Genomic DNA, 27,235 nt, shown 5'->3' on the forward strand with positions numbered 1-27,235 from the left:
CACTGATATTGAATTCTTGTCAGAGAAGATTTTCAAGTTATACAGAGCAGTCTTTTTTCCCAATAAGAAAAGCAGGAACATAGACTTTCTGATGCCTAGAAGTACTTCCAGTATGCAATAACACAGATGATGGTGAAAGAAGATGGAATGGACTAACTTTGTTTCCTGAAGATAAAATGTACTGTATGTAAATATCTAAGTTTTTAAAAATCATTTTTAACTTGCATTGCATTCAGGACAAAATCCTTGGATGTATTTTTTGTATTGGACCTTCCTCTTCTTGGATTATAGAATATAGGATTTCTACTGTATTTGTATATAACTGTAACTGTAATTTTCATTGTCAATGAAGTCAGTGAAGTTTGAAAAGCAATTTTCAAACTTCACTGTAATTTTTTATTCCGTCATGGGTGCAATTAGCCTGATCTTCACAGTTTTTCAGGTACTAAAATAGTTCAGCTCTTCTTGTTTCATAGAACTTTTGAATCAAAAAGGATTATTTGTCTGCCTGCAGTTGGGTGGTGAGCAGGTATCACAAAGTGGGTTTATCAGAACATATTTGCTAACACGGCCGCTGAAGATGAGTTTGATGACCGTACTACGGCTGAATCAAATTAGTAAAGAACATAACAATAAGCTGAAAGATGCTAAAACACTTTTTAGGGTTGATATAGGACTGACAGCTTTCACATTACACATAGGCCTTTGATCCACTGGTAATATAAAAATATTGATAAGTAGCTTTAAAATAGTCATTTCATATAGGGGCATAGATTAGACAGTTTGGAGATCCATAGAAATCTAGCCAATTTAATAAGATGTTACTGCACGGAGCAATAAAATGAAAATATTTTCTCTCTTATTCTTCTCCGCAGTGAGGTCAGAGATCTGGATCAGCTTCAGAACAGCACTCTTGGAGCTGGATCCGCTGTCCTGATAGATGCCTAACGATAAGGAGCCTGATTACTCCATTTGCTGCATTAATCCTGTGGTCTTAACAATTTTGTAGACAAATGCTACCCACAGCGCAAATCTCAAAATGTTCTGTAGAATAAGTACAGTTCTGTTAGGATGAGATTTCTCACTTTGATGCTGAATTACCATTCATGCTTTGTAACACAGGGCATTTTTATGCTAGACCACTTCTACCAAAGAAATGCTTTAGCAGTGGGTTGTAAGTGCTTGTTTTGAATGGATTGGCTGGCCCTCTAGTTGATTGCGTGACCTAAACATGCCACACAAGTCCTCCTTACATCATAAAACCTGTATTTCATATAGAATGATTTCTGTCATTGTTGTAGTTGCCTGCAGCTATTGATGAGATGATTAATCCTATTCTCTTTCATTACAGTTTGCTGATACCTGTAAATGATCAAATATTTCATGTCAGTCTGCATCTTTCATTCACATTGAGAAGCAGAGGTATAACTTAGTCATAAGAACCTGGTGACTCCACCTGACAGAGATGTTACTGCAGAAAGATTAGTCTCACACAGACCTAATGACGCACATCACATCTGAAAAAAATGTATACTTGGTGAGGCAGAAAGGCAGGTGAACAGCAGGAATGTGAAATCCATGCTATGCTGGATTAGTGAAGCTCTCTTCAATTTTCCTCTGTAAAAGGAGACATAGTCTTGGTCTGCCTGCAAAATTATTTTAAGTTTCTACTGCAACAGATTTAATTCTCCACGTGTTCTGTGCATGTGGTTAATTTGTTGAACAGGAAGTAAATAATGCATCCCCCCAAAAAACCAAAGCATGGTATGTCTGATGAATACCACACTCTCAGAATGACACAAATCCACAGTCCACCCTTGGACAGGTCAGGGATAAATGCAGGCTGCAAAAGAACTTCTGCGTCACTGAATGAGCACCAACAACTCTGATATTTTGAATGACCACCCACTCCTCTGCATGCAACACCCTCTGACAGGCAGATTCATGCGTATGCATACGAACACACACTCTGCATAAGTACATGCGTGCTCTGTTAGACTCCACAAATCAGGGCTGGAAGTAAACATCAAATTGAGAGTAATGTTTTCCACTGAAAATGTCATTGCTCTTTTTTTTTCAGACTCTATGACTAGTATTCTTCATCAAGATGCAGGGAGCTCCTCTGTGTTGGAACTTCATTAGGAAACATGTTGTCACGGTAACTGAGTCTGACATTATGGAAGAACCCTATGCTTGTGATAGCTGTTTGCTGTGTCAATGTATTGTATATGAAGAGTGTGAACTGTGCAATTTCTAATATAGTGATGCACACACACACAGAATTTCACTGCAAGCATGTTTATGATAACAAAACATGATAAGATGTAAATACAAGTCCTTTAAACAGTCGGAACAACTGTACAGAACTGATAATTGATTGTTTTGATAATTACACCGAATATCTGATTTCATTTTGCAACTAATACAACTATGCCCTGCTGCATACATTATGCTTCTTCAAAAACTTAACTCCCATTCAGTCTAACTGACTATTTCCTTTGTTGATGGCACTGTGCACACATCTATTTTGTAGGATCATTTACCATGACTTGCAAGATCAACAGGAGGTCCTGCATCAAAAGGCACTGCTCCTGTGTAGATGTGGTCTTAAGGGGGAAATAGAAAATGGGCCCATGCATCTCTTTAACTGAAAGGTCAGGATGAGAAATAGGAAAAGCAAAAATGAATGCAGTCAAAACGGAAGCTGTATGCGTTTGTGAGAAACTCAGACAAGGAGTACACAGGGTCTCTGCGGTGTTGTGATTACAATGGCTTGCACTGGCCATCAGTGTCTGGTGGAGCCTGAGCTTCCGGCAGCAGCTCCATACAGAATACTAATGCTGCAATTAGTGTAACCCAGCAACAGGAAGTTGGCTGCCCTTGAGGAGAGATGGGAGAATGGAGCTGAATACATCGCTGTGATACTGACAAGCTCTAGTGGCTGCTGTCAGGTGGCTCATGCTCTCTGCGAGAAAAGGCTAGAACAGCAGGGCAACGCGGAGGGACGGACTGACCGAGACGGCTGCAACAAGGGGGAGGGGAAAAGGTCATGTCAAGGTCAACTGCTGCAGAATCATTACAGGTTATCCCTATGACAATATAGAGAAAAGCCACCACTGAATGTTCTCACCTCTGTTTAAATGCTGTCCTGGCAGGTTCTGACCCTGCCTTTGCATTCAGAATATGTAATCTAACAACAAGAAAAGTTTGGGAACTACACTGAGTAGTCTCCTTCTGCAGACTGAGGCAAGTAGCAGTGCAACCAGGAGTAGCAAAAAACTGAGGTTGCAAGTCAAGTCAATGTAAGAGGTGATCAGCTATTGTTTTATGTGACTAGTCAGCCCATCCTCCCCAGGAATACGTCCATACTGGAAGATTGTCCCTCACAATTTAAAGGACCAGTATACTTTGTCAAAAGTACTTGTCGGACTGTTGAATAGCTTCAGAAACCCCCTCCTCCCCACACCTTTCCAATGTCGGATTAGGGGGGCTGTGTTGGGCCATTTTTGTAACTTTCCAAAACCGATGATCTGACACACCCACCTCACGCTGTGATTGGTCAGCGGTGCAGAGGTTACAGCTAGTACCTTCTATAATAGTTGACAACATGTTGTACGAAATAGCTCTGATTTTATGTAAACCGACCCTTATATGCAAAGCCAACGTTCGGTGCCAAGGAAGGAGGTAGCATGCCCTTTAAGTAGAGATGCATTTTACCGAAGTTTATTTGCCCTAACGAATCACAGTCTTTCCCTGACACTAATCATAATGTAATTTCCATTCACAGATATTAAAGAAAGGGAGAGTTTCAAAAACGCTTGCATTGGATGTAAAAAAAATCACATTAAATTGCAATTTTGTTTTCTCTCTGAATCGCTGAAGAAATCAGGTGTGGGCAGTGAGATCTTGAGCCAGGCAACCCCACTATGTCAGTTATACGTATATCATGTAGTTAACTTTCATATAGACAGGAGTCATACTGTGGACTTCCGTAGTGTAAAGGACCATTAGGAATAACTATCCAGAAAACAACTTGAAGATATCGGATGGGAGCTTGCTAATTGAACTTAATGGTACCATTTGTGACTCTGCAGAGTGCATCAATTCAACCTGCTTCTGCCCTCTCTAACATCTCAAGTGGAGTTAGACTATACGTGTCCTGCATTCTGATGAACGTGTAGCTATGGAAACTCGTCCTCGAGTGCTAACTTGTTCAATACAACACACTTTGAGCATTGCACAGCACTCTCACTTAAGTGCAGTTTTCCGCTTGAATTGCTTATTGCAGAGACCTTATCCCAATGCTGATTGACAATTAAATGATAGACACAGAGTCTGTTTTCAACAGTTCTGGCAGGGGTTTTTTTTCTGAATGAGCAGTCAAGCCCATTGACAGTGCTGACATTTCTGAGTCTGTACCTTCATTCATGTTTTGTTTCTTGGCTCGTGGAAATGAGGAGGACTAAGAAAAGGGGAGGTTTATCGGTTGCCATGCCTCTGACTACCAACGCACTTATTGCTTAATTTAAGCTTTATTTTTGCCTTTTGGTGGGATGACAGGAAAACACACTGTATTGTAGTATTATTCATTTAATCAAGCTGTGGGAGGAGGATAGCATAAATGGCATGTGATCTGACAGAACATGGTTATACAAGAGCAGCAATTTATGACAACCCTTGGACAGTCATGACACTTTTTATAATTTTTTTATACTTTTTTTTAATACACTTTTACATATTCTATCACCAGTCTCCTACTGTTCCATTTAAGATGTGTAAATGTACTTTTAATTAAGATTTGAAGTGAATTCAAAAGTGAACATTAAGAGGGAAATATGATTTCCATGCCTGGTTGTGGTGTCTAAATCCTTTGCTCAGTATATGGTACTTTCAAGGATAATACATTTCATTGTTGCGTGCTGTCCAAGCTGCCAGGTCCACCACAGGTGCCTGAGGATATGTTGTGATGTCTAGGTGTTGATATGTGTTTCCTGCTGAGGACTAAAGAGGGCTGGAAAAGAAAAACTATTTCACTTTGGTCATGCTAGGGGACCCTGATTTGCAGAGATTGTGGTGCAAGAGCAACTAGTCCAGACAAATTGTCCCTCAACTGAGGAACAAAGTAATGTTCAGAAAAATATGTATGCGAAACAAGTGATCGGGAAGTCACCCCAAAAATTACCTGTTGCACTCAGTTGCCAGAGAAGTGTGTGCAAAAAAAATACAATAGTTACACCTACTGCTGTTCACCAAGTAAAAATTCACATGGTATCACTGTAATGTGCAGTAGAGCTGCAACAATTAGTTGATTAATTGATTGTCAGAAAATTAGTCTGCAACTATTTTGATGATCGAATAATCATTTTAGGAAAAAAATAATGACTGTACACTTACTCCAAGTCACATAATTTAATAAGGACAATGTTACAATCCTTCTCAGATCTTACAGGTTTAAAATGATTCATTGATGTTGCTTTCTAATAGCCTTGCACCTACATGATATGCGTGTAATTATTCCCCTTCAGTGAATCATCATTTTAGTCATTTCTTTCTAAGAAAAATGCCAAATATTTGCTGCTAGCAGCTTCTTAAATTTGATGATTTGAAGCTTTTCTATGTCATATATTACAGTAAACTGAATTTCTTTGGGTTTTGGACTGTTGGTCAGATGAAACAAGCAATTACAAGACATCACTGTGGCCTCTTAACATTAGTATAAACGATTAATCAACTAATTGAGAAAATGTGTAATACTGGTGACATATTCAAATTGGTTGAAAAGACTTTTTAAAGTATATATTCATATTTTTTAAACCTATGTTAAATACAATAGTTGCCTGCCCATATTTACACTGTCAAACAAAGGTTTATTTTACAAAGTTAGCCTTTTTATTACAAAATGAGCTGAGCTGTGATGGGAAATTAATTGATCCTTTAATTTAGTAGCTTTATAATTGTGATATCAGACTTATTCTTGCATAAGCACGCTGTCAGCATGTTTGTCTAAAGTATTGTTCTGCTGTTGGTTGTGTTCTGTGTTCTGGATGGTAAAACAAAAGCTGGCAAAATGGAACATCTACTGTATTTTAGTGAGCTGTCATGTTCTACCAGCCAGTATCCTTAAAAATATCCCAACCCATCACTTTTATTCTCCTATCCTCCAAATATCTAAGTAAATACCCCTTTTAGTAAGCTTGTCAATTTGAGCTCTTTTCTTTTCTTATATAAAAAGACACCATTTGTTTCATGTCTTTTCACTAGATCTACGTAAATGAGACACCTACTGTATGCTATTTTCACACAAAACATCTTGTGCTGCATGTTATTCTTTTTTTAAAATTGCTGATTTCCAAGTGCTATTTCAAGTTATTGTGGGTTCCATTTTAGATCACAGTGTCCTATAAATACATGTTTTGAAAATGAGCTACTGGTTGCACACCACCAATAATTATCCTTGATGTTGGGAGTGGATTCCAGGGACTATTTTTAGTTGATGCAACTAATAATTTAACTGTGTAGGGAGCCATTTTCAGTCACAATGCCTCTGCCAAGATGTTCCTGCTTCAGCAGTGCACGCCCAGTATCTGTTGAGTACACTATTCATGGTTTGTATGGGACCATTAGAAGCTTGCCAGAAATAAAACTAACACAAGGCTGTGTTACACCCACAGGTGACACATGCATCAGTGATGGGCCCATTGTGGAGACATGGTAAGGGGTCATCCTGCCTTTAGTATAAACTAACAACCCACCACAGGATGATTAGAGAGACAAATAACATTACTGTGAATCAAACTTCATGGGTGGTTTACCCGCTCATCTTCTTCAGTCATCACATCCATTTTCAGCACTAGTGGTAGGGAATACTTAAGCCAAATAGCATGCAATTGACCTTGCCTAATTTTTATATATTTCCTTCCTGCTAGCAGAGACCACTTACATATATAGGAAGTGGTTGAGTCACGCTTATTGTCTGATGGCTGCCTTGATTCATCCTCACTCTTGGTTCACACTGGTGCACAAAGAAAAGTTATGGCTAATGGTGTGGGCACCAACAGAAAAATACCAGTAGCATCAAGTTAGCAAGTGAGTCATAAGAACTTGATGATACACATGCAGGTGAAACCAGAGTAAATGGCATATGTAACTCTCAATGTACAGTTTGTGCAGATACTATATTTACTGCATATAGATAAGTATGCAGAACTCAGAATATGAGTTTCCCTCCCCTCTCTCTCTTTCTCTCTCTCTCTCTCTCTCTCCCTCTATCTCTATCTCCCTATGTCTCCCTCTCCTTCCGCCCTCTCCATCAGGAAATATGTCTATAGAGCTCCAGTAGAACCTGTTTCCATGGGGACTGCTGTCTTTTAGACTGGCTAGACGTGTGTGCGTAAGACATCCATGCAGCTCTGAGAGAAAAGTTTTCACTTTGATACTTAGCTATTGACGCAAGATGAAATGCTCGGGGCAATCTTAAAATTTCACTCCAATTAATAAATGCCCCATCATAACAGTACCAATTGAGAGTTTTAACAGGAAAGCTGACTGCAAGAGGGCTGTAGAGTGGTTGGTGCACATGGTTAGGCCAGCTGTTCCATCAGAGAAACAGTAAATGCATTCAGTATTATATGAACATCCACCTAAAGGCAAAACAATCCTTTAATAAGTGTGGTTGCATCCATCTGATGCTATGTTTATGCAATGTGTAAGAATTGTCTGCTGCAAAAGTTACAGCAGTTCTTCACTAACTTTGACTCTGTAGACAAGAGTTCCATTGACTGAACTGATCTTGAAAATATATATTGTTTCACCGTTGCTATGATTTATATTGCACAGGAGGTTTAGGTGCAGGAAATGTAGGAATGCTGCTCCTCACAAGTCAATTAGCCTCTTGATGTTAGTATAAAAATGAATGCATACTGCCACCCAGTGTAAGCAACAGGTTTGTGGAAAGGTGTGACTGTATGACTCATGAGTAAGTGTGCTTGTCAAATTAATACTTGATGTTTTATGATCAATGCAGCACAAACACCTCAAGTCAAACATAACCGTCTAGCCATCACTGACTTGAAATGTTTTACATCATTGGAAGAATGTATGACATAGGTTACGTAATTTCATTTAGATAACTGTTTTTCTCAGTGTGCTGTTGATCACATTCGTGCACTGGTGTGTTTACACTTATCTAAATATGTAGCATACAGATAGCTGCACGGACACAGTGAGTCACCCCCGCTGCAGGATATTCTGCTAATGGCCCCAAACAGTGAAGGAGCTTACTTATTATTATGGTATAATTAAGGGTGAACAAACTTGACTTGATCTTTAATACAATGGAAACAGAAGTTCAGGCGCGCAGTTAAATGCTCCTCCTTCCCCTCCCTGACTTTTTTTTACGGCAGTGAGTCACCAATCGTAGGCACCCGTGATGGATTACACAGAGGGGGCACAAAGGTTTCTGAATCTATTCAGCACAATACAAATGAAAATACAAAACTGACAGCATTGACCAATAGTTAACTGCTTTCTTTTATTTGTTGTGACTAACAATATTCCAAAGGGCAAAAACAATAAAGGCACAACATTCACAAAAACCTCTCACATCTTTTCAAAAGGATTTGACAGTTTTATTAATGTCATTGTGATTTAAAATCCTGAGTAATACATTAGGTTCATGAAAGGATACATGAATGGATAAATAGATAGACTGGGGAAAATTCAATTCAGTTTACTTTACTATATTTTCCAAAGTAGAAAAACATACATTTCAATCATTACAATAAACCACTGAGAAAGATTTTTTAAAAAAAACATACACATACACAGCTGGCATTAAATAAAACCATCCATCCATTAACACACTATAGCATCCTAATGCCATCGTATCTCTGTGTTCTGCTCTTTCCATACACGTCAGAGGTGAGCAGTGTACAGGAAACCCTGAAAAGACAGACCTTGACATCAGTTGAACTGAAATTGACGTACAAGCATATAACCCTGAGAGTATAATTTATGACATCGTCAATACAGAGCTCTGTCAATACAGTGCATCATCTGTCAAACGATGACTAAGATACCTGACTGTAGAAAAAATTTAGCCAAAGCTTCTATGTATGTAAACTTTGCTTGTTTACCTCTTAAATCTTTTACTGTGCGGCAGGAGCAGATAGCACTGTGATCATGCACTCAGGCAGAATACCTGAAATATAGAAAGTAGAAAAGCAGTAAAACAGGATGTTATTACTTACTTTAAGTGTTTTTTTTAAGGTGCCATGTATAATATTAAACATAAATGTTGTCATTGCATGTATTATAATTCAATCAGTTCTTTACATGCAACAAAGACATCTCATTTTCTTGTGCAATTGTGCAAAAGTGTAATTTCCACATCCAGGATTTTAGCAATACTGAAGGCCAAATGAAGAGCAGGCTATAGATGTCTGACCTCACTTCTTTCTAACTCCACACACATTGATTTTTTTTTTGTAGCCTTCATCCTTTGCTGATATTTCCTTGAATTTTTAGTAGATTTTGCGCATTTGTTTGATACTACTTTTTTCTAAAAAAGCAGTGCAGTAGTACTTCCTAGTACATGTAAACATATTTTGATATGTACAAATTTCACTTTAAATTTAAACCTAGTTTGAATTTCTTTTTTTAGTCTGTAGGATAGGTGGATCAATCTAAGGCCCAGATCATATTGTTGAGGTTTCAGTTGGTGAAGGATAAAAGATGTACTTGACTGTATTCAAAGACTTAAGATATTGAGTATGAGCTTGTTTGTTTTATATGTGGGATAAAGGTGTACTGTCTTTTTTGTTTTGTATGTGTTTTTTTTAATTTGTCTAGTTTTGTTTTCCTGTCTTGTTTTGCTTTGTCATTTGGATTGCCGGTTTCTGTTTTGTTGACGAGGGAAGTGTAGATTGCATGTTTGAGAAATGTAAATACAATCTTTTTTTGGTGGAGTTCATTCCATTGTGGAAAAGACGTAAATAGATAGAAAGCATTGAGTCATAGAGCACAAATGCAATTTAACACATGAAGAAAATCAAATTGTACCCTGATCTTAAAATCAAAGTGTGTTACGCCCCTAGTTGTTACTGCTTAATTAAAACCTCCTCCAGCCTCTGACCTTTTCACATTAGTGAGTCACTAATGTAGGCACTCATTATGAACAGAGGGGGCATGAGGGTCTCTGAAGCTGTTCAGCCTAATAGAAAAGGAAAACTCACAGCATTGTTGAATAAATAACAGCTTTTTATTTGCTTTGACTATTAATTTGTGAAAGGTCAAAATTTACAAAAGCAATGAGAAAGCAACACTGAAATAAACCGTCTCAGGATTAAGGATGGTGTACGTCTTCTGCATTTTCTGTCTGTATTTGTTTGTTTGTTTGTTTGTTTGTTTTAATGAAATCTGTAGCTTTTTTTCATACAACAGAATAATTGATGACACATTTTTTTGTATATCAGAGAGAAGGAAAATGAATGACCTCAGCTTAGTATATCTGAAGACGTTACATTGCCTCCTCATAGCACCAGGGTGCAGTTAGACAAACTGTGAGTGTATATGAAGGAAAGAAATTAATCATTAATGAAATGCATCACCTGCTGTAAAACATTCTTCAGGTATGTATGAGGAAATACATATCTGCCTCCTTCCACGGCTTCTCTTGTAATGTGCATATTTTAGTGTAGTGCAGCCAGATTAACACAATTTTAACCCCTTGCTAACAAGCTTTCCAGCTACTTACCCTTGACAAAATTATTTTATATTCTTCTAAATTTCATATATATGTTGCAGTTTCCTCCCTGGAGGAGGACATCCCCTTAAAAAAGTGGCATGACATATGGGGTAACCTCCTACAAGAAGCATCCCTCTGCATGAGTATAGGCCACAGGAAGGTTTTTAGAGCTGGCTGACATTTTACAGGATGAGGGAAACAGCAGAAAAAGACTGAAGAAGGATCACCTTCCATACAAAATGCAGCTCAAAGTGCTTTACATTAAAGAGATAAGAAGAAAAAGACAGATATTAAGAACTTTAAACAGGAAACATGCATAGATTAATAGGAGGCAAACAAGAAAAACAGTGCTTTGCATTAAAAAAAGAGGACAAGGATAGGGAAGGAAAAAGGAAACACAGCTAAAATTCTTAAGTAAAGCATATAATCAATCAATGAAATAAAATAAAAGTGCCTTAAAATGGAATAAAATTTCTTAAAGATGGTGAGATATGGTGCACAAGAAATGGTGCGAAATGGTGCTATAGAAAGGCTAGATTAAAAGGAGATGTTTTTAGGTGTCGTTTAAAGGTTTCAACCAAGTCTGTCTCTCTAATGTCTTTAGGTAAAGTGTTTCAAAATTTGGGAGAATATTTCAGGAAAGCTGTATCTCCAGTTTTCTTTTGGGAAGGGTTATGGGTATCTAGCAAGAGCTAAGGGCTCGTGAAGGAACATAAAGCAACAGGGAGTCTGTGATTTAGGTTGGCCCTAACGCAATGAGAGCTTCATAAACAAGTAGAAGGACTTTAAAATCGATTCTGGAAGACACAGGGAGCCAGTGTCGTCCAGCTAAGACTGGTGTGATGTATTCTGTCTTTTTTGTTTTTGTTAACAGTCTAGCAGCAGAGTTCTGAATAAGTTGTAATCTGTCAATGGCCTTTCTAGGAAGACCTGTAAAAAGTGCATTGCAGTAGTCAAACCTACTTGAGATAAGAACATGAATTAGTTTTTCTGTGTCTTGAGTTGGGAATGGTTGAACCTTGGCAATATTTCTGAGATGAAAGAATGCTGTTTTGGTCACTTTGTTTATATGGGACCTGAAATCCAAGTCTAAAATGACTCATAGGCTCGTTACCTCTGGTTTGATCAAGGGAGTCATTCCTTTTTCCTTTGGGGCCAATTAATAAGATTTCTGTCTTCTCCTCATTTAATTTCAAAAGGTTATTACTCATCCATCTATTGATTGCAGACAGACAGGCAGTCAGGGAATTTAGAGCATCTGGATCGTTTGGTACAATTGATATGTACAATTGTGCGTTGTCAGCATAGCTGTGGAAGCTAACATTATGCTGTCTAATGACATCACCTAGTGGAAGCATATATAGTGAGAATAGCAAAGGCCTAAGGCAGCTCCCTTGCGCAACACCAGAAGTTATGTCATATTTCAAAAAACAGAAGGTCATAGTTCATATTCATATGTCATATTTCTCTGACACATATTCTCCAAGACTAATGAAAAATTCCCTTCCTGCAATGTATGTCTGGAACAAAACACATTCTGAGAGGCCAACCCAGCTCTTGAGGCAATTTATGAGGATTTCATGGTCAATAGTATCAAATGCTGCACTTAAATCAACAAGAACCAGAACAGATACCTTATTAGCATCAGTGCTAAGTCTCAGATCACTAACTATCTTAGTGAGAGCAGTTTCTGTGCTCTGAAACGCTGAAATTATGTGTCTGATAAGGGTCTGCAATTGCTTATAAGTACACAATCTAAGCTAGGTTTCTTCAGTTGAGGTTTCCTAACAGCAGTTTTGAAGTCATCAGGAAACACTCCCGTTTAAAGGGATGTATTAATGATATATATGACTGTGACTGAGTATGGAAGGAACAGGGTCAAGGTAACAAGATTTAGCGTAGCTACAATCCTGCAAAGTTCTGAGTTTGAGATGCTAGAGAATTTTCTCATTGTTGATTGCCTTTCACAAGGTTACCAGCAGAGTTCTACTTTCTAGATTTCCTCTGGAACTTTCAGCCACACCCCATGGCCTTCATCAGTGCTCACTTTTCATGGAGAGTGAAGAAGTAGTATTAAGAATTATAGATAAGTAGTCCCCTATTAAATACAATAAATACAAATATAAAAAATACTCCAGGAATAAATGTAATGATCAAATGTACAAAATATATACATGAAGTATAAGGGCAAATTTTATATGATTACAACTGTGTTATATTGTCAGTCATTCATTATACACCGGTTATGGATGATTTACAAGAATATTTTTTTACAAATATATTGACACATAAAAATGTATCCTTATCCTAATCCTGTATATAAATTTAAAATTACATTATAGTGTGTTATAAAGCAGTTTTTAATTGTTTATACGCTGCTTAAAAATCCTAAATGGAGGTTTAAAATAAAGTCTTAGCAATTTCTTGTTCAGAGTAAATAAATAAATAAATAAATAAATAAATAATATGGTTCGACCATTTTAAAGCCAACTGAAAGCAAAATAGATAAATAGGGAACATTCACTGAGAATAACTGATCGATAATGTTCTTTCACATCGCTCCCTAAATGCAAACACAGACACAAACAAAACTTTACTTATGTACTTTGCACAGAAACTAACTGAGTTCAGTTCAGTTTTGAATAAAACCCACTTCCCAGAACCTGTGTGGCTGCAGCATGAGCCTGTTGAACAGAGCAAACATAAACACAATGACAACAGCAGGAGCATAGACACAATCAATGAGCTTAAAAAAACATCCTTAAAAACACTCCAAAAAAAGCTCTTAGTAGCTTGTCTACTAGTTATATATCTGAAAACATAATTTTCCGTGAGCATGGAAAATTACATCAGAATTTTTGGTCAATGCTGACCTCATTTCAGCCTCTTCCACTTTTGAATTCTCATAAACAGTGGCAGCAGGTCGTAAGCGTCCCATTTTACAATATGTCTCACTGCTAAATTGAGGCAAAGTGTGAAAAACAGTTCTTTGTAAAGCAGGGTAATAGATGGATACGCTCGCAGGGAGAGGGAAATGAAAGAAATTGGACATCTCAACTGCAGTACCACTAAATGAGACATGTGGACTGCTGCTACACTATATCCTCTCAGAGAAAGATAGCTGGCTGTCAAAGGTGTTAACTGAGTGAGACAAACATGATGGACGTCAGAAGGAAAGTACTTCATCCTCCTGATGAGGGGTGCTTTTTTTATTGCAGGATGTTTTTATATGGTTGTATAACCCGCAAAGAATGGGCAAGCAAACATTCAGTAGGATATGATTCACCAAGTGCTCATTCTTAAAACTGTATGTGAAATAGCAGGCTTTAAGAATGTGTGTGTGAGAAATACCAAAACATATTTGAAAAAAAGCAAAGCAGCAATGAGAAGTCCCAGAGTTCTGGTTCAAGAAATACCTGAATCCTGCCATTGTACCTGCTTTATAGCCACTTTTCAGGGTCATGTGGGGCCGGATCGCATTACAGCATACACTGAGTGAAAAGTGGGGTGCATACTGGAAAGATCACATATTTATTACAGGGCTAACCCATATTGACAGGCAAGCAAATTCACATTCACACCTATTATGTTTGGACTGTGCCAGGAAACTGGAGCACCTGGAGGGAATCTGGGTCGAGAAGTGATGTATCACTCAGAGGTTAAATCATATAAAACTGAGCTTCCATACAGTCCAGGAAATACACATTGCGGATGTATTGGTGCAACTTATTGTGTAATTGTGATTGCTTTCGAAACAGTTGTACTCTTTTGTCCCCTCAAATCCACAGCGGAATCACATATGATGGATGAATCATGTCGTGCTCTTGTCTACTCAGGAAATAGTAACCTGGAACTTTTGTTACACAATTGCTTGCAAGGTCTCATGAGTTTTATGAATCAAGTGAAAGTAGGCTATTTCATTTTTAGAGGAGATTGAACACATTTATTATCGATTTTTCAGTAAGAGTTATGACAGGCCACCTCCGGTTATTTTTTTTATGCGCAGTACTTCATGTTATCCATGGATTTGATCATTTTTTCGAGCTTTGATGGTATAGGTACAACATACATACATACCGTAGATAAAAACATCAAAAATGTTTTACAATAACTTACTTAGTGTGTTGTGTCTATAAGTTCATATGTTTCTCCATACTGGACAGCAGCTCTCAAGATGTGCGCGTATTTTCAAAATTAAAGTAGGCATTTCAGACCTGCCTCCACTTCCCAATGGATTCAGGAATTATTTATTTCCTGTATATTAACCTAACAATTAAAACTAAAATTATCATATATTAGTGCATATGAAAAATAGTGATGAAACACTAAAAATAATACACTCTCCAAGCTTTGCTAATGAGAAATGTAAATCAGGTGTGCCAGGTCAAAACAGTCAAAAATTTCCTCACTTCATTACATCAGTAAATAATATATTTGTGTTATTAATAATTGATTAGTTGATCATTTTTTCTGTTATATACCAGCAACCATGACCTGACACAATTTTATCAGCTGCTCCATAGTCATTTGTGGTTTAAATGTGTGAAAGGTTACAGACTGCAACTTTAACTGGTAAAAAAAATAATGTTTACTATATCAAGTTTGCACATACTCTCATGTAGGTAGAGCCATGTCTGTAATTTATAGGTCACTCTGAAGTTTATACACATCAAAACAATGTCCTGTTGTGGGACTTGTATTTTACTTATTGTAATGAATTAAGAAGGATAATAATTCTAGAGAAAACTAGAGAGGCAAGGTTGTTACACTGTGTCACCACTAGATGTCGTTCAAATTGAATCATCAGACTACAAAAGACTCTGTCCTATGAAGTTGTGCTGCACATCCCAGTATATCAATGAATCAACCAATCATCTTTACTGTAAAGTTAATACACTTAATTACATGCTTGTGCTTTTATGTTTTACCTTTATATAAGGCCATAATCATATCATATCACACATCCGTTCTGTATAACTTATTATCTTATGTTGGCAAATGTTTTGGGGGATTTTTTTTTGCACTGAGCAAAAGGAACAACTTGGACACCCTTGCACCTGAGGCTGAGCTTAAGTACAATTTTGAGGTACTTGTACTTTACTTGAGTATTTCCATTTAATGCTTTATTTATTATATTATTATTTGACAGCTTTAGTTACTTTTCAGATGAAGATGTGACACAATGGATAATATAACAAGCTTTTGAAATACAGACACATTGTTGAAGATGAAACCAGTGGCTTTCAACCTTTTTGGCTTTTGACGTCTTACAAAAAGCAGTGTGTAGTCAGGGTCACATTTCAGATGTCTATGAGTTGTTAACAGCTCCACCAAATAGTGATTTTTCACTCTAAATTTCTCACATGGATTAATTTCAATGTTCAAATTATCAAAAATCATGAACCAAAAATAAAACTTATGTACTTTCACTTAAGTTGCTGTATTGGTACTTCTTCCACCACTATACCTCTTTGCGTGCTACAATTACCCGAATGTATTGTAACACCACTTCAACCATTGTTGATTTAATTCCATCCTTCATTTTGTATAGCTATTCCCAATCTTGTTCTGTGCATTTTCCTTGTGCTCAATAAATAAATAAAAAAACTTCTTCCATCACTGTTTAGTTATGGACCACATTGGCCTCTGACCAGTAGGTGGCGGTAATGAGCTGTAATACTGGATTTCAACAACCTCCTCAAATAAAACGAAGAAGAAGAAGAAGAAGGCAGGGCTTGGAGTTGCAAGTAGGTGATATCTCGGCCACTGGGAGTAAACAAGGAAGGTAAACTATATACATCCGTATTCAATTTGAATGTCTTCATACTACTAGATCGTTTAGATCTGACTAGCTAATTATGCGAGCTAACAACTCTTTTTCCTGCTCGAGTTGAGTAAAATTAATAGCAGAAAACCTTCAGATGCTAATGTTAGCTTAGCTAGCTAGGTGTTACAGTCACAGTAGATATCCCTGACCGTTTATCCTATAACGTTAACTACGTGTCGTTATCTCTCTGTCCCTATTTACGAGTTTTTTATAACGTCATAAGAGTACAGGGTTGTCACGAAACATTTCTCCTGTTAAATGTGTTTCTGAGCAACTACGTTCTGCTTTTTGATTGTCAGATATTATTAGCGTCAAGTTAACGTATATACTATATATGCCAAACTTGCTTGCAGCTCAGATTACTTCGATCGTCAATCATGCAAATGTTATTAAGGTTAAACTGATCTCATGTGTTGCTTTTTTTGGAACAAACACTTTCCTTTCTCTCCTCATGATATAGCTGCTTGCCGTCTGTACAAAACTACAGGAAACACCTTGCATATTGTGCAATATTATATAACATTGCTGTGATGGTGCCGGAAACCCACTAGAAAAGGATAAGGAGAACAGCTGCCAATACTCCCGACAGGGTGGTCCAGATCTTTTCTTGTTTGCCATTGAAGACAAATGGTTTTGAGTCATGGATCAAGGTGTTGTGGACAGTCCTGTTACCCTTGTCATCAGGGCTCCCAACCAGAAGTACAATGATCAGACCATCAACTGTTTCCAGAACTGGACTGTGGAGAAACTCAAAGCCCACCTGTCCGACGTATATCCGAGTAAACCGGTGAGTATTTCAGTCCAATCCATACACAGCAGATGCAAACTTGAGAATATGAATTAGATCATGTGTTCTGAGATATTATATTATTCCCTATTTCACCCTACTTTTCATTTAAGCCAGTTAATCACTCTTTGTGAATTACTTACTTAATTACTTGTTTGTTTTCGGCTATATTGGACAGTTTGTCAGCATAGTGTGGAAGGAAAGGTGTGGGGAGAGAGACAAAGACAACAGAAACATGCAATAGATGTTCCCAGCCCAAAACAACATCAGTAACATAAGTTGATATAGATGTCCTGTGTGTATCTTTGAAGTTTGTACAGTGAGGATAGTGAGTTTTGTAGGATGATTATTTTCTCGAGTGCTCATGTTTGGTCCTTAAAATGTCAACAAGAAAAATGTCACTGTTTCCCAGAGCCCACAGTGACATCCTCAAATGGCTTGTTTTGTCCACAATAGTCCACAACCCGAAGATATTCAGTTTACTGACAGAGAAGACTACAGAAACCAGAAAATATTTACATTTAAGAAGCTGGAATCAGAGAATTTGGACATTGTTTTCTTAAAGAATGACTCCAAACAATGAATAAATTATCTAAATAGTTGCAGATTAACATAATAGTTTGCAACTAATCAACTAATCATTGCAGCTCTATTTGAGATCTTCTATTATTCTCTCTTTTACCCTACTTTCCTGTGTCATTTAAGCCAGCTAATCACCCTTGTTGAGTTACAGTTTGTTATTTTGGCTAAACTGGACAGTTTGTCAGCATAGTGTGCCAGGAAATGTGTGGGGAGAGAGAGACAGAGATAACAGAGACATGCAACAGAGGCTCCCTGCCCAAAACAAACTATTAACAAATTACATCAGTTGGAAGCAGCAGGATGCCCTCTGTGTGTGTGTGTGTGTGTGTTTGTTTGTGTGTGTGTGTGTGTGTGTGTGTGTGTTGGCGTTTATAAAGGTTGCACAGTTCAAATCTAGGAAGTGATTTGGGTAAAGATGCGATCAGACATTGTTGACTGTTTAAATGTCGGACCTACAGTTTCACTCAGAACTAACAAGGAAGAAGTGGAGCTGGCTGGTAATTTAGCCTGTATTTAGCCGCAGTAAACATTCTCCAGTTGAGCATTTCTTGCTGTTTGAAGTCTTCCAAACTTCCTCTGTGAATCACAACACTGTCAAATAACCAAATAAAGTGACACAGACCATTAACCTTGTTCTATTCTCTATGGTTGATTTCCAGAGCCATAGTAGCTGAAAAAGCCTTATAGTCCACGGATTTGACGTCACAGTGAAAGGAGGGCGTTGAGATTGCTGCTGTATTGTTCTGCTAATCTGACTTTGCTTCCTTTCCTCCGCTCAGGACTGATGTAATCATTGTAAACGCACAGAGACAAATTGCTCCCTTGTAAAGCGGTTGAGTAATCTCAGCAAGGGCAGTGCTCCTGTTTGTGTGTAATTTAGTGGACATTAGGCTCCGCATATTCAACAATGAGGCGGCTTGATCCCAGAATAGACGGCGCTCAGTTGCAAGTTGGCCGGGATTTAAAACAGACAATTTAAATTCCTGAATGGCTGAACAGTGAATGTAGGGTTTAAGAGGACAGACTCTGACCTTGTTGCACTGCCAGTTTAATCCGTCGTTAAGACCCACTTATCCCAATTGAGGTTACTATGATCTCATCCTCATTACACACACACACACACACACACACACACACACACACACACACACACACACAAAATCTCTGCCTTTTGATGCCCTGATCTACATTACCAAGATGTCCTCATCGAATATATTGTTGTCAGTTCTAACTAGACATGTTTAGAAAGGGCAAACAAACCACAGTGAACTATATTCTTTACAGTGTTGCTAATGTACAGGTTCTCTCCTCTGACCCTGTTGTTGTTATAATGTTATTTTTTTTAGAGCTCCAAAGACCAGAGGCTGGTGTATTCTGGGAAACTGCTTTTGGATCACTTAACTTTAAAAGATGTGCTCAGAAAGGTAAGTTCTATCTGTTGTTGCAGCCTGACTTTCCTATTTATCAGAATGATTCTATTTTATTCATTATTATGCTGAGAAGAAGCACTCGAGCTGCTTGTTTCCCTGATTTAATCAATCAACAGCATACAAACTGAACACTGTATGGCCATAAGCATGTCGACACCTTTGTTTACATACTTTTGTATGTGGTCTGCAGCTGTTTTTATATTATTTTGGCCAGGCCTCTTGGTCTAATCAAAGGAAATCTTAATGATGCTGCATAAAATAATTATATTTCAGACAATAGTGTGCTTCCAACTTTATGTCAACAGACCCCTCGCTGTTTCAACATAATGTCATAATGTTGTTTTCTGAGTGTTTCTGTGGAAGAACTCGACTGACCTCCACAGAGCCCGGACATCAACTCCATCTAAGACTTTTAAGACAAATTGGACTGCAAGCCAGGCCTTGATGCCCAATATCAATGTCCAACCTCTCTAATATTGTTGTGGCTGAATGGGAGCAAATCCCTGCAGCCAGGTTCCAAAATCTCATGATGAGCCTTCCCAGAAGAGTGGAGGCTGTTATAGTAGCATGTTAATACCTGTACAGTTTTGGAATGAGACGTTCGACAGTCGCACAGGGGTCTAATGTTCAGGTTAGGGCTGCAGCTAACGATAATTTTCATTATCAGTGAATCTGTCTATTATTTTCTCGATTAGTCGTTTGGTCTATAAAATGTCAGAAAATGGTGGAAAATGTCTCCCAAATGTTTCCCAAAGCCCAAGATGCAACCTAAAATGTCTTGTTTTGTCCTGACCAACAATTTTGACTTCTTCTTACTCTTAAGTGTTTTGATGAATCATATTTATTTGTATTTGAAAGAACATACTGTAAGGTGCTTTCGGTTCTTGCTTTTGGTTCGGTTAAAACGAACTCAGGTCCGTTTGCCCGGTTAATCCGGTTCATTTGGGCCAGTGTGAGAGCTGTCAGTTGAGCCTTGGTGCGGACCAAACAACTATACCGAGACCGCTTGAAAAGGTGGGTCTCGGTCCGCTGTCAAGAAGATTCTGGCGCAGTTCGTTTGTGGTGTGAAAGCAAACGACCCAACCACAGGATTTTATGATGGCAGATATGTGACCAGTATTTCAAAAGCTTAACTACTAATAAATCCATCTGCTGATCGTGAATTTTGTTCAGGAAGCAATCTCATAATTGATCTGTATAAGTCATGTATATATTTATGCAAATCATTTGGTAACCATGGAAACATGTATGCACGTCAGCAGTAGTTTCCCTGATTAGTAGGTCAAAAGTTGTTAAAACTGCTGTGCTTATATCTTACTCCATGTACTTTGTCAGTTCATTAAGTCCATTAAAAAGTGTGTGACAGCGATCCCACAGTAATAAGCCCAGAATCATTACTGTACAGGATGTCTCTTTTTTTGTCCTGTCTCTCCCTCTTAGTCATTACTCATAACACGTTGACAATTTGCATTCTATTAATACTAATAATGCTTATAATCAGTTATTTCTTCACTAGCTCTTTGTGACACCAAAGAACATAAATATACACATCAGAAGCATTAAAGTGCTGCATAAACTTCTGTCACTCACCGGAATTTGATTTCCCCACATGGGTCCTGATGATGCACTGATGATGCAGGATGACAATCGATAAAACTGTCCAATCAACCTGTCAGTTTGTATAACTTCATGTATACTCCTCTTGGTTCATTTGTAAAAACACAGGAACCAGACCAGGACTAAAATGCAAAAATGTGTCATTTTTTCCCCTTGGTCCGGACCAAATGAACCGAACTACAGGTGTGAAAGCACCCTTAGACTTTAAATGTGGCATACTTGAAAACCGTAACAGACATCTATAAGAACCTCCAACGGCACCATGTGCACTTTAAACTGGGCTTTGTATTTAACAGTTGAAGTGTGACAGATGAAAAGAAAACCAAAGAATCCTGCACACTGTCCATTACTTACTTTAATAATACAATGTTTTTGGTCCCTTTATCAGGGAAAATTGAGTTGAAAAGGACAATGTTCAGGATTCTTTGGTTTTCTTTTCAAGTCAAGAGTTATTGATCCAACACAGCTGCCACTAAGACTTTATGGTATGTAGGAACTTTTTTGAAATTTCGACATCCATTCCAAATAGGAACAAAGGAAACATGAATGGACAAGTGTATTGCAGCCATTATGAGAGAGTTTGTGTTGTTTTTTAATTGTTATGTTTCTTTGAATTGATTTGATTTTTTAAAAATGTTTGATTCCCTAATTTGCTGTTTATTTTGTACCTCATGGCCACAATAATATGCACAATGAAAGTAATGTATTTTTAAAATGGGATTTCAGGTTTTCCTATAATTGGGTGCTATTTTACTGAGAAAATCAATTGGATATGTTCAGTGTTGTTACCTGTTTATCAGTATAACATTTACCAGTGTTACACAGATACTATAAAAATAACTCATTGTTAATTTCAGTCATTAAAGAAAATCCAAAAAGTAGATGTAGAAGTTTTTTTTTGAAGTTTTCTGCGTTGGTTAAATGACGCAATAGGTTGCCTTTCAACTTTCTTTTTTTCCCCTTTGAACATGAGTTCATGAGACTGTCTTTGATAATGAGCTGCATTGGCTTCCACAGCAGGATGAGTACCATATGCTCCATCTGGTGTGCCCCTCCAGAACCCCTCCCAGCTCCCCGAAGCCCCCCCGCAGCCACGGTAACAAGCCTCAGGAGAACTCAGCCGGTCCCGCGGTGGGTCACCCACACACACTCGTCACACCTTTCCATTCATTTCATCACCAACTCTTTTTGTTTCATCATCCACCTCACTGCTGTAATCTGCACCTCCCCTGAGGATTTAGAAAAAAGTCACCTGCCTTTCCCCTCATGACTATAACTATAAATCGTCACTAATATTCAGAACTTCTTTTCTGGCTACAGGCACCTCAAAACGCTAATAGTCCTTCCGTCTCTGCTCAAGATGGCCAGTCGTCTACAGCAGAGAGCAGTGATGGGCTCAGGCAACGGGCTGGACCCTTCCCTTACCACCAGATGTACCCACAATTTATGCACAGGTACAGTATCTGTGTCAGAGGAAGTTTGATCAGTGTTATAGTGTATTTTTTTTTTAAATATTTTTTTATATTAAATAAAGTCAGTCAATCATAATGATTGTGGGGAAGTAGTTTTACTACAGCAAGCAAGAAAAGAAGATAATATATAATAAACAAGCACACAAAGTGTTCAAACTACAACATATACAATCACAAAATCAAGAAAAATCCACCGACAAAAAACAAGTCACTACGGCAACTAGAGAATATGACATGCTTTAGTTTTATATAAATAATCATATATATGCTACATGTATAATACAACCAAAGTCCAAACCTTGTTTAGTCATTATTTGGCCTTTATCTTGATTCTACAAACAGATTTTAGAATTTATTAATGCCACAACCACAACATAACATAACTCCTCCTTTTTTAAGCCCACAATTGTTCACATTTTTGGCTAATTGGTACAACCGGTGTTAAAAGTTTGCCAAATTAGCTATGAGGAGTTCCTGTTTGCTGTTCACTTGTGGATGTACAGACAACTATCACTGTATTACTTTGATACTAAAGAAAACTTAACAATGTGATGATTCTCAGGCGAGTTCTGTAGTTATAGCTAGTGTCTTTTTTTTTTTTCTCTGATTTTTATGCGGATTCATGGACGTTTATTCATGATGGGCATAAGAGATAATAACATAATCAGACAGTGTCGGTCACAATGAGTCTAAAATTATCTTTATCATGTCTGTGTGTTGAGATTTGACTGAGTTATGACCCTGAGAAGGAGAATAATATTACACTGAAGTAGGTTGGTTTTAAATAAGTGAACATTTATTTAAAGTAAAAGTGCTGCTTAAGTTAAATGGACCCTGCAATTGGTGCAATGAGAGTCTAGTCTGCTAATTCGTGCCTGACGGAAAATGAATCTTAAAATATGTTCAGATTTTAGAGGATGTAATTAATATTTTCCTCATTAATGATGCATTATTTCACCCACCCGTAACCCATCCGCTATTAATCAGAATGTTAATTTTTATGACTCGGCCCGCCCGATCCGCAGATTAACCGTAGTGCTCGTGGATATAACTGTGATCCGCACATCACTATTCCATGAGCCGCGTGTCACAGCTCCAGCTGCTGACAGCAACCACGTCAGCGGCCTCATGTCTCTCCCGTCACGTCCTCCTCCCTCGGCCCACCCCTGGTGTAATGAGTGCACATAGGGGGACGGGTAGACAGATGTATGTGTGACAGGTCTTATGTTACTGATCTTGTAATGGAATGTCTCTTCTTTTCCAGCTGGTCTCAGTACTCTCAACAATCAACTCCTCCCACAAACATGCCCTCTTATTACAACCCCATGACGCTAATGTGGTGGCAGCAGCTGTACGCCCGGCAGTACTACATGCATTAGTAAGTCTCGTCATGTTTCTATCTCTTAATCTCTGTCAAATGTTTACTGAACTTCTGTAACATCGTGACAGCTAATTTTCAATCTGTGTCTCCCTCCAGTCAGTTACTGGCTGCCTCCTCTCAGCACCTAAGGCCAGACCAGCCCCTGACGCAGTCTAACCAGCCAGATCCTCTGAGCCAGCGACCTCAGGTGGATCGCCGTGGCAACCCAGAGGTCCAGATGAACGCGCAGGGAGGGGAGATCCTGAACGAGGAGGAGCTGAACCGGGATTGGCTAGACTGGGTGTACACATTTTCACGTGCAGCGATTTTACTCAGTATAGTCTACTTCTACTCGTCCTTCAGCCGGTTCGTCATGGTGATGATGGCCATGCTGGTGCTTTATCTGTGAGTGCTCACGTTATTATACTCATGAGTTATTTGGCAGTTTGGGATTTATCAAAACAGGTCACACGTAATCAGTTTCTCTTTATTATAACATTGTAAATTGAATACATTTGGCTTTTTTGGAAAGTTGGTCAAAAACAGGCCATTTGACTTCTTGTGTAAGGCATGTGTCATCATTTTTGACGTGTTAGGGACTAAACAACTAACCCGTTAATCAAAATTATAATTGATAAAAATGAGTTGTTTCTAATGTTGTTTTTTTGTGTCTGTCTGCAGGCACCAGGCTGGCTGGTTTCCCTTCAACCTGGAGAATGAGCTCCAGCTCCCAGGAGACAGAGCCAATCAGGACGATCTGGAGGGAGAGCTACAAAACCATGACTTACAAGAAATGGTAGCTCCGTCTCTCATCCATATCCAACTTATCAAGAATTTTGCCCAGGACTGATGGGAATTTTTATCAGTGAAGTTTCAGTGTCTAACTCATTACTGAATATTCATAGAATAGTTCCACACACAGATAACAAAAAGTGGAACTCTGTTTCAGACGATCCTACAGTGAAATAATCCAAAACAAGAAATTAGACTCTATATTATATTGGTTGCAAATATAGCTGAGATTGAAAAAGTGGCAAAAACTAAATTAAAACTGTTTTGAGTTTTTCTGATAGCAAAAGGTGATGTAAAAAGGCAAAATTAAAAACATGTTTTAGCTCACAGAGAAACTTCATCGGGAACAAAATGGACTGTGACTCACGTTTACACAGTGGATATCTCATTTCACAGTCAAATATATCACAAATGCACCACGTTAGTGTGAAACATTCTGTATCTCATTTGATTGTCCTCTCATATCTCCCGTACAGGAAGGAGTTATGGATGACGGCTCAGATGATGACGGTGAAAGTGGAGAGGAAGGCGCAGAGGACCCGAACAGTGTCCCCCACACAGGCTTCCTGTCCTCCACCTGGTCGTTTATCATAACCTTCTTCATGTCCCTCATCCCAGAGGGACCGCCAAATGCTGCTAACTGAGCCACGAGACACCACAGTTCTCCACAGGAGCACATTCTTTCTTTTAAGAGGAGGACGGATATCCTACCTGCTTAGGGAAACTGTCTCTGTTGCAGTGCAGTGTTATAGTTTCCCACTAGTCTAAGACTTTGAGCTGCAAATGCAAATGACTGATTTAACCTGAAAAGCGGAAAGTGGTCACTTCAAATGGACTGTTTTTCTTTGTCTGCACAAAGACAGAAAGAACTGTCAAATGACAGGAACCTTAGTTGACCTGCTATATACAAGGATTGCTAGTGATGCCTTGTAAACGTAGTCAGAATAAAAAATAGTGTCTGCCAATGCATTGTTTCTGTAATTTATAAAATAGCGTCAGCAGCCGCATTTATAATATTGAACAATATTTACAGCACTAAATGTGTTTAACAAGCGGAGTCTGTTTTTTTTTTTCTTTGTGAGAAGCTGCAATACTTGTTGAAATAGTTTCGTTTCAATTGTAATTTTTTTTGTAATGCTGGTTGTATCCGTATAAGACATTTTAAAAAGGGCCACTTTAGTCCAAAAGGTGAACTACAGCAAATATTCCTGAATATCATGTAGCATCTGTTGAAATTTATGTGAGTGATTCTGATCTGAAAGGTGAAAAAATGTGTATAAAACACATTGTGTATTGTTGTGAAGTGTATCCCAGAGTGACGTTACTGCTACTGAAGAGTGATTTGGATTAATGTACCACTAATTATTTCAGTTGGGATTAAATTGACGAAGCGTCCAGCAGGCAAAGAGAGACTTTTGTATTCCTTACTGTTAAATAAAAACACTGCCACAATGCAGAGTTCATGTCGGAGAAACCATACGCCTCTTGAGTTTGTGAAAATGGCCACTGCTGTTATATATAAAATGTATTGTGCATTAATAATATCCACGTTTATTAAAAAATGGATTCATGATAATGTAGGCATGTGGTTTTAGACAGGTAATATTATCTTTCCCTTCAGATTCTCACTTAAGCAACATATGATCACAAGTACAGACTTGAGTGTTGTGGGCCACAGAAAGATTGTTATTCATTCATGTTGTGGGTGCACATATCTTTAAATCAGCTTCTGGATAAGAAGCATAATTAAAAGTTGTAGTAGAGGCTTTGGAAGTAAAATCTACACCATACTTTGTGCCTGTGATTGGCTGGATGATCTTGTAGTCTCTGTAGAGCATAAACAACATCAGTGTGTGGAGTGCAAGTTATAGCTTTTTACTTGGAACCTTTTCCAACTCTTGGAAGAACAAGAAATCACGCTCCAAACAAAATGCCTCCTCTTGCCTTCACTCTCTCAAAGCACACTGTCAAACCAAGTGCTCATCATATCCATGAATGAAAGGCTTGAATGTTATTTAACCAGCACTCTGACAGAGTTCAAATTGTGCTCTGCGGGACTTTGCTTTCTCATATTGTGACGTTGGAAGCCTACATATCCTGCTTATGTCACCGCTACATTAACAGACCGCAGATGCAAGTCAGTGTATTAATGGCACATGTACTTATATCAGATATTGTACATTATTTCAGAGGCTGGTCAGTTGATGGTCCATTATAGTGACGTGGGATGCTGCATCATCCTAAAGTGTGCACACCAAAATACTGAATTATTGATACATCGTGCACTCACCTAATGACTGTGCCAAAGTTATATTTAAAAGCCCTGCATGTCCACACAGGTTAGACCTTTAATCAGGTTGAAGTTGAGAAATGTCAATCGCACACAGAGCCCCGCTAGGAGGTCTAATTAGTCAAATAAGTGAAAACACCTGCGTGTGTGAACCATAAAGCTCTAAAGATCATGATCTAAATTAACAGTAACATGAAAACTGCTAAAAAGAGTGAATGCAGGTTTGACAGACACTGCAGATGAAGTAATACCTGGGCGAAGTCCCTGCAGTATGCAGCTATTGGTGAGTAACACAGATCTCTACTGCCACCCTATGCCTTTGACATAAAGAACA

At 38.2% G+C, this 27,235-nt stretch overlaps 1 protein-coding gene across 2 annotated transcripts; it reads left to right on the top strand.

Moving 5' to 3' along the window:
* The first annotated feature begins 16,434 nt into the window (after positions 1-16,434).
* LOC122970235 (homocysteine-responsive endoplasmic reticulum-resident ubiquitin-like domain member 2 protein) lies at positions 16,435-26,085 on the top strand. Of its 2 annotated transcripts, none has more exons than XM_044336330.1 (9): positions 16,435-16,529; positions 17,032-17,358; positions 19,287-19,364; positions 22,005-22,118; positions 22,308-22,441; positions 23,724-23,837; positions 23,937-24,224; positions 24,501-24,615; positions 25,088-26,085. In XM_044336330.1, exons 2-9 carry the CDS (start codon positions 17,212-17,214, stop codon positions 25,253-25,255), a joined length of 1,158 nt encoding a protein of 385 aa, XP_044192265.1. In that variant the 5' UTR covers positions 16,435-16,529; positions 17,032-17,211; the 3' UTR covers positions 25,256-26,085. The 2 variants fall into 2 exon arrangements, with proteins under 2 accessions (XP_044192265.1, XP_044192266.1); XM_044336331.1 differs by having other exon boundaries at positions 22,008-22,118.
* Positions 26,086-27,235: the final 1,150 nt, after the last annotated feature.

This window comes from Thunnus albacares, chromosome 19 (genome assembly GCF_914725855.1).
Source record: "Thunnus albacares chromosome 19, fThuAlb1.1, whole genome shotgun sequence".
NCBI lineage: Eukaryota > Metazoa > Chordata > Actinopteri > Scombriformes > Scombridae > Thunnus > Thunnus albacares.

Excerpts from the sequence above, each read along its gene's own strand:
- LOC122970235 (XM_044336330.1), top strand. The coding sequence starts at position 17,212 with ATGGATCAAGGTGTTGTGGACAGTCCTGTTACCCTTGTCATCAGGGCT. Across the intron at positions 22,119-22,307 it reads AGAACTCAGCCGGTCCCGCG|GCACCTCAAAACGCTAATAG; the intron begins GTGGGTCACCCA and ends TTCTGGCTACAG. Across the intron at positions 23,838-23,936 it reads CGGCAGTACTACATGCATTA|TCAGTTACTGGCTGCCTCCT; the intron begins GTAAGTCTCGTC and ends GTCTCCCTCCAG.